The 9,231-nt window shown below is 31.2% G+C and overlaps 1 protein-coding gene across 1 annotated transcript; it reads right to left on the bottom strand.

The window, feature by feature from the left end:
- Positions 1-6,183: 6,183 nt before the first annotated feature.
- LOC149534717 (uncharacterized) lies at positions 6,184-7,247 on the bottom strand. Its single transcript, XM_089806935.1, has one exon. The coding sequence runs from the start codon at positions 6,867-6,869 to the stop codon at positions 6,375-6,377; it is 495 nt and encodes a 164-aa protein (XP_089663061.1). The 5' UTR covers positions 6,870-7,247; the 3' UTR covers positions 6,184-6,374.
- Between the last annotated feature and the right edge of the window lie 1,984 nt (positions 7,248-9,231).

Raw genomic sequence — 9,231 nt, 5'->3', positions numbered from 1 at the left:
TTTATAAGTGACATGAGTAGGTGGTAGATAGTAATTAAACCCCAGATGTTAGTATTAACTCATGCAAGAAGCTATACTCCCTATGGTTTGTACTATCATGTATATGTCCATTAATGATGAGTAGAACCTTGATGTGTTGTGATATGTGGTATCATGATTATGCCTATGAAATTGGTCCACATGTTGAGTGTTCTCTATGAATCTTGAATTTTGTATCTACATGTATTGTATTGGATCACTACACCTCTCTTATGAAACTATGCATCTACTTGGCATGTGTGTTGGCCACTCCTATCTTGAGTGTATGCCTTATTTTTGTGACTGCGTTAGTATCTCCATGAGCATGGTGGGGTGCCCTGATGGTTCCACATGGAAAAGTGGCATTGCACTTTACCATTACTAGGGACAAAATGTTTCCTCTAGCTATATAAATTTAGAGAATTGAGTGATCATTGTGCATCCTTCATTTTTGGTATATGCTTATGTATGTATTTATGCACTAAAGTTCTTGGTATTTATCTTAATTTTCTTTATTCTTTTGGAGGATTTATTTATTGGTGTAATTGAGTGATTATGACCTTGATCTATGTTATTCGGCACTAACTAGTGTGGAGAAACCTTGTATTTTAACCATACATTGGCATAAATAAGAATACCCTCTATTAGAACCTGGATTGACCTTCAAATTTGGCTTCTAGATTAACTTTAAAGAATAAATAAAATAGTCTAGTGTATGTACATGAGTCATATAGTTGTGCATATGGTTTATTCACTTGCACATTTACATTATACTTCAGTGCATATATTTCATACTTCAGTGAACATGCTTTGTGAATTCATGCATAAGATCAGTAAAATATCACATTCAATTATAACTTGTGAATCATCAAAATTGAACATTTTCTTCCTATATTAGAAAATGTACCTCATGTTTCGATATTAGAAAATGTACCTCATGTTTCAATTTGTATGCTTTATCACATTAAAAACAGTGAGCACTTTTTGAGGGTTGGTAAAAAATGAAATTGTAGATTTATATACCCCTTTCCTCGAGATGCCTTTTGAGTAATCATAGTTATAATTTGGATTTTTTATCATGACTTTTTAGTTTCTTATCTTGTATAAAACTTATTATCTTCTTGTTTTAGTTTGTATTGAGCATGGACTTGTCTCCTTGAAGGATGACCATTGCCAATGGTCTAGTCATAGTTTGTAGACAAAGTCCAAACTCTCACATGACAGCTTGATCATGTTCTTACCATTCACACTTGTGTTTGGATTTTCTTGGGAACCTTTGGAGGATGTTTGAGTCTTTTGCTTATGCACAGTCATTGATTACTTCCAATATGTTTTATCTTTAAGTATGTTTGTGCTTATGACATGCACATTGTTACATGATGTTTACTCCATATTTTAAATAAAATGTATTGTTCTGTGCATATTTAACCACTTTGTTCCAAGGATTGCATTGTAATCCACACACGTATTAGGGTTTTTGCTATGCTACCAATTAGATTATGTGGGAAAAATAATAACCTAATAGTAAATCATATTCAAATTGAGTATAATGAGTAAGCATTTATATCCAATGTGACATCTCTTGCATAACTACCATTGGAGTATAACTTAGGCTTATGAAGCTAGATGAGAAATACATTGTTAGCACTCCATAAGATCAAGTGTACCTATGCATGCATATAATAACCAAAGAATAATAAAATCATCTATTGAGACTCAATATTACATACACAATTTTATTAAATTTTGTTGAGATATATCATGTTAGATTATCTAAATATTAATGTCTTAATACATCATAAAGTTTTACCCACATTTAATCAACAATTAAATAATTTCTCATGCATAATTAATTGCAATATAAAAGCAATAATTTTTTTTCTATTAGATCTCATATGCATTGTAAGAAATATCACCATAAAAGAATATAAGTTCTTCTAAGAAATTGGGTATAATAACACACATCTAAATGAAGTTAACACCAGTTCAACTTACATTTGAGGAGCTCCATCTAGAAATTGTGGGTGGTCCACACACATCTTGGGTCATAAGGGCACTTTACACAAAGAAAATAATGAAGCAAAAACATCAAGCAATTACTTAGAAGGAGAACACAATGAACACCTATGCATCCCTCGATGCATAGTTTAATGAGTGTCAAAATTAATACATTTTGAGACAATAAATGAGAAGTGCATTACATGAGTCAAGTGTATGCAAAAAGAAATAAATAATATTTTCTAAAAGGAAAGGAATAATCGTAATCAAATCTTAGATGTACGCAAAAGGTAATGGGGAATATTAATAAACTCCATACATGAAAAAAATCACATACTTGATGAAACAAAACCTTAACAATTAATATATCCCCATCTATAAGATAAAAAAACATGAAACCATGATGGATGAAAGACTTGTATGCTATAAAGTATCGACACATATTCAAACTTATAATACATAGACAAATAGAGGCTAAGCACAATAGATTATGTAAAACTATGATAAACATGTGCCCATGATGCATAAGTAAGGGTTATTTGTTAAGGTTAAAAAACCCTAAACTAGACTTCATACAAGATCAAACCACAATACTTATCAAAACAAACAAAGATAAACTAAATCCTAATTAGACGTAGAAGAAAAATGTAACAATTAGAAATATTATTTTTGAAATGCTAAAACAAGAGGAGTAAACCTTAAGGCTAAAACTTAGGGGCTATATGAGTTCATCAAAATGTAATGGGAAAATATATGCGCTTATATAATTATCTTATGTAAAATGATCCAATGCAAATAGTTTGAAGTAATAGTTTAATTAATTGTAATAATAATAAACTAAAACAAATTCAAATATAATAAATGCTTAGAGAGATTCAAAGAATGACTAAGTGAACTTAAAGATGCTAGAAATTATGTCACTATGTGAAATGTATCTTAAATTCTACTAATTGGTTATATTTCTCACTAATTGGCAATCGTGGGCTTAACTTTTACGAGTGTAAATTCACACATAATGTGTAAAATTGAGTTTACAATATATAATAATGATATGGAAAATTATCAATTATTGGAAGTTGTTTATATTAGTCTGCTTATATCTAAATGCATGGAGATCATATTAGATTTTTTACGATCACCATTGAGAAATCTATTGACTCATCCCATCATGTTCTCCTTCATTGTATCCCAAGTGGAAGAATTTTATCACTTTGAGTGAAAGGTCAAATGCAAGGAAGCATACAATAGAAGTAGGGTAATTTGTAGTGATGCAATAATTTGATAAATTCTATTATGATCCTCCCATACATTTTTTTAACACATTCTTGGATAAAACCCTAGGTGATCTCCAACTTGATTTCAAATGAATGAGTGATTGGCAACAACATAGAGCTCAAATTAACACAAATCATGTGTACACTTATATTTTAAAATTTAAAAGTTCAAGTTCTAAATCTCTGAGTGCAAAAATCAAATTACATAAAGCCCTTTAATTTCATCTATTGCACGTATGATGTATTTTCTACTTTGTACAAAATTATGATAGTTATATAGAACTCAATGCATAGCTTTTTAGGCATGGGAGATCCAGATTCATTTGAACCATTACTTTGGAATATAGATCAATGATATATCATATCATCATGAATCAAATTCGCACAAAAATATCCTTATGAATAAACTTATTATATTTATAAAAAAAAACTTATAAATAAAGCTTACAATCCCATGCAGATAAAAATATCTTTATGAGTCAACTTATCATATTCAACAATCTCTGACAAAGAACAAACCAAAAAACATAAAAAATTACCTATAAGCAATTTTCATAGTTAGAAATGGATTCGTGTAAACTATTACTTGTGAAATATAGATCAACAAACTTGACTTAAAGACTATACAATTAAATGATACTATCGCACCATCATAAACTAAACTCACGCTAAAAATCAATCAAAATAAAATCCAAAAACATAAAAGGTGTCAATGGGGCTTTGGTCTATTAGGGTCCGTTTGGTTCCTAGAAGATGACAGGAATTGGCCTTTTCAAAATTGGCAAAATGAAATTAGGATACCAGACTTCCAATTTTGCCTCAAAACTAGGTTTTCCAACTTCCTACTACCAAGTAGGAATTGAAAATCAAAACCTGGTTATGTTTTTTAAGGAGTGTAAAAATAATAGATTGGACTACTTTTTCAAATTTGCCTTCTCCAAGCTTATGTATAAAAATCTGTCTTCACACGCATCTTCCGAGTGAAACAAACAGTTCAAGTAAAATCCCAAAATTCGGAATGAAGATTTGCAAAACCTTGATTTGGCTAAACCAAGATTTGTAGAAATCCTGATTTTTTAAATTCCACAAACCAAACAGACCCTTTTAATGAAGTTAAATGATTCCAAATGAACCTGCTCTTGTTGAGTCCAAAGACTCCGACATCATAAGAGACAGGCAGAGATCATGTCCCATACCTCTTGTCCAAGATCATATCCCATACCTCTTAATCCTTTGCTCTTAGCCAAAAAAGTTTTGAACTTCAAAACAACAAATCATGCAAAAAGAACTTTTACCATTAGAGTGCCGTACCAACATGCAAGGTGCAAGAGATCCATATTCAAATCCCAATAATAAGAATCACAGACATTGCAGTGCAATCAGATTCACACACTTTTTCAGCAGTGCAGTTGAACAAGCGAGGGACATTGTTTATACATAAATTCCTTTTCTTCAATCAGTGCATACGTAGCTTATTGGGAAAATATACAAGAAAGACACGTGAATGCATGAGAGAATCAATGGCAAACAGGTGGGACACCAAATACTGAGTCACCTACTCTAACAAACCATGTGACAACTCTGCAACTCATTCAAAACTGATTTATATGTTCATAGATTTCAGAGCAGGGGCGAGCTCTGTTAACATCTGTTACACAATGCCTAGATTTCATCCAAAATAAAATAGTCCCAACACCATATATTATATGCTTTGATCCGTTCGTAAGACCAAGAAACATTAAATACAATAACCTTTTTTTTAATGCATGTTCTTAAAAGAACTCCCATGTTGTCTAGTGTTTCTTTGTAGTATAATAACAAATTTTCCCAAGTGGGCAAGATTCCACAAGTGTTGGGCCCTAAATGGGAATCTCTCAAAACTCAATAACAGATCATCTTGCATTGTAAATTGCAGTCTTATTGAAGTTGATAAGAAATAGATGGAGATGATTTCGAAGTGACATGCTGTTTGATTGAACAAAACAAAACGCAAAAACAGTTTACGCATGCCATGATTGATCAGACATAGTTTATTTGTTTACTATTGTAATGCTTTTCCAAAGCTTCAATTTTCCATCATTTAACATAACACTTTATCTACTATTTTGATGCCTTTCCAAGGTGCATTCCACACTTTGTAGCATCGGCAAAAAACAACAAAAACCCTGCAATTGAGTTGACCCATCATATCAAATCACAGGAAATACCCATTAGTATTTACTACCACCTTGTACTACACTATATTCCTTTCATTGGAGCTCCTAATTACTTTGTTATCTTGTATTATGTTGCAAATTGCAGAATCATTGAAGTTTATAAGAAAGTCATGGAGATAATTTTGAAGTGACATTATTTGATTGACCGAAACCAATTTACACAACAGTTATTGATGATAAGCCTTGTCATGGGGCTGCCATGATTGAGCAGACATAGTTTTATCACTATTTTTCCAAGCCAAGATTTGCCATGATTTATCACACATTGTAACATTTCATCAACCACTGTAATGATTTTCCAAGCTACCATTTCTCTGCAGTATTTCCAGAGGAGATGATGTTAATATACTTTCTAGCAAGCATTTGCCCTAGAATTGAATTAACTCATCAGAGAAAATCACAAGAAATACCCTTTAGAGTTTATTATTACCTTGTACTACATTGTATTCCTTCCAGCTCAGTGATGGGATGATGGTGTTAATATACTTTCTAGCAGAGAATTTGCATGAGCATAAGACAATGGCAATGGCTATGTAGGCATGAAAAGCGTTTGGGAGAAAGACTTAGTTTATTTTTGAAAAGTTACAAAATGTTATATCTAAAGTACGGTTTTCTTGGCTGGATAGCCACTGTCTAGAACATTAGACCCAAGAATTGAATTGACCCATAAGAGCAAATCACAGGAAATATCCATTAGTATTCATTATTACCTCGTACTACATTCTTATTGCTTCTGGACTTCGATTGTGCGTTCATTTTTGAGCCAACGTTTCAGATCACAATCAGTGAACCATAGAACACAAAAGATACTATTATGAATTGTGGAAACCTACTAGCAATGTGTGTACTACATTGTATTCCTTTCAGCTCAGTGATGGGAGCTACTATATCCCCCACTATAATCACAGAGCCCAAATGAGCACTTCTCATCACTTGGGCACTGTTTGTCACAACTTCCACAATGGTTTTTATTGTTGTTGAGATCTACACACCTTCCTCCACAGCAGGTGAGGCCATATCCACAGCTGAAGCCACAGCTCCCACAGTGACTGTTATCATAGGTGGTGTCCTTGCAATACTTGTTCCAGCAGCATGTTGTCCCTCCCAATGGATTCTTCTCCTTGTCATAACAAATACTGCTGTTTCTCTCACACCAAACATATTGCATCCTGCCATACTGAGATTTGAGGAAGCTGGAGTGAGTGGGCAGCACAAATCTGTTCACTCTCACTCTAGGGCTGTAATGCTCTGCAAAGATGTGCCATTGCATTGTGTTCCATATGATCACCACAATGGCCAAACCCCTTATGTTCTTCATCTTCCTTGCATTATTGATGCCTAAACAAGTTACATGACACCACATACCTCAATTCAAAGATACCACAACTGAGACCCTCTTGTTGCCTAATGATCATGACAAACACAGAGGCTTGAGGTCACTGAAAACCTAACACAAAGTGAAAAAGTAGATGGGCATTGATAGCAATGGGCAAACCAAAAACTCTCTTTCTGTAGACGGCATGATTTTGTCAGAGTTGGACTTTCATGGCCATCAACTTTGTAGCAAAAGAGAAGGAAAGATCTTGCACTAAAAACCCTCTTATTGCAATGGGGAAGAAATGAAATGAGCTGTTCTCATTAAGTTGCCTCACCATAACATGTGATCTACCGACCTTGAAAGGACATGGAGATGAAGTTTGTATTAATATGGGAGGGTAAGAAGAAGTGAAAAAGGGAGTAGCTTCTTGGTTGGTGAAGTTCCATGAGTTGGATACAGACAAAGGTGTAAGGCCGGAGGATTCACAAGAGACCCACTCAAAGTATTCTGTGGCATGAAAGGACAAAGAGTGCTAGCTCATGAAGTCAGACCTTGGTCTTGAGTCTTCCTCTGGTTAGGTTAGTGTGTCCTATTACTATGGATGCTTCATCTTTCTATTCTTCTCCATTCCATCTCATTGTTTTTTGGGAGGCTCTTTCTTCAAGACATCTATGTACTAAAATCTCAATCTTCAACTATGCTTTGAGGGAATAAAACAACTTGGAATCATCTGTGAGTCCAATAAGATATGTTAAAAATCCTTTTGAACGGTATCATCATACCTATCCAATCTATACTAGGTTTATTTGTTGACACAGTAAAAAGAGGCTTAGGTGAGTTTTATATATGTAGAGTTATTTTGTTAAGTAATATTTACTTGTTAATGCTCTCTTGGTCTCATCTTTTCAATTATTAATTTCTGTTGTAGGCTTTTGGAGCTATAGAAATAGAACTCGTTTGATTAAAGTATGTAATACTATCCAATCAAATTTTATCAAATTTTTTAATAATATCATATTTTATATTTGATAAAGCTGTAATTTTTTTAACAAAATAATTATTGTAAATTATTTTTCCAAAATTGAAATCTGATTGGCTAATTTTTTTAGCAAAGCTAGCAAAAATTTAGGAAACAACGAATTTAATATGCTAAAGTTCATGAATAGTCTTTTCTTTTATGAAAAAACATATTTAGGTAGAAAATTTAATAAACTTATACTATTATTTTGAAAGTAATAATCAAATATATGTAATAAAAATGTTTAAAATTTTGATTTTGTAAAGATTTTATTATAGTATCATTAATTATCTTAAGAAATCACATAATGAAAATATATTGCTTAACTTTAATTAAAATGTTATAAAATTAAATAGACTTTATGAATCTTAATATTTTATATTTTATACAAACACCAAATAAAATTTTCACCTATTCAAAAATGTTCAATAATTTTTAAATTTTTTTTAAAATTTTAAATGAATTAGTTTGTTTAAAAATATGTCCAATATACACATTTCTTATACATATATGCATTTATTAAATGATTGAATATATGTAAAATGATACATTTTAAAAGTTACAAAATGATTAAATTTCACTCACATCTTTATCAACATAGAACATTTTAATTTTACATAATAAAATTATTTTATACCCTATACTATTATAAGAAAATAAATTTCCAAACTTTGAACAAAATGTGTAAGTTATCTTACATATTTATTAACTTTCAATATTTTTTAAAACATATTAATATACTATTTTCAATATATTAGTACAAAATAACCAATTGATTGAATTCAATCAATTGAACATTTGATTCAAGTGTCACATTTTAAGAGATATATTCAAAAAATTGAATATGAATATACATCTATTATTATAAAATAATATTTTGATTTTTTTTTTGGTAAAAATATTTGTTTGATTGTATGACTTGCATAAGCTTTGATGAATGTCATAATTGAGATTATACTATCTCCCTCACCAATTATAATCAATTGAGCTACAATATTTATAATTATCATAAGTATTTGGAGGAAGGATTCTTATTCGATGGAAATAATGTTTGAGAATAAGAATTGTATACATATTTAAGGTAACTAATTTATAGTTAATTTTAATAAAGAGTTGAGAGTGATGAAATAATTGAAATAAATTTGATAATCGAATAGAATGATGGTTGTATTTAGTTTTAGGACCAATGAAAAATAAATTATTTGGATATCGTTCAAGAATGATTTAGTCCTATTAGAAAACTCATCCCTTCAAATTTTTCAAAATGTCTAAAAATCTATGTTGACATGGAAAACTCTCAAGATTGATAAATATTATATAATCTATCCCAAATTTCATGACATTGATTTATGATGCATAAGAATGATCTAATAGAAAATGTGTCTAAGG

The sequence above is a fragment of the Cupressus sempervirens genome, chromosome 10 (genome assembly GCF_028749045.1).
Source record: "Cupressus sempervirens isolate cs-2001-9-10 chromosome 10, ASM2874904v1, whole genome shotgun sequence".
Lineage (NCBI taxonomy): Eukaryota > Viridiplantae > Streptophyta > Pinopsida > Cupressales > Cupressaceae > Cupressus > Cupressus sempervirens.
The sequence above is the reverse complement of the archived record's forward strand: the minus strand, read 5'-3'. Positions and strand labels throughout refer to the sequence as shown.

What these genes read in the sequence shown, in the direction of transcription:
- LOC149534717 (XM_089806935.1), bottom strand. Translation starts at nt 6,869, where the DNA reads ATGTGGTGTCATGTAACTTGTTTAGGCATCAATAATGCAAGGAAGATG.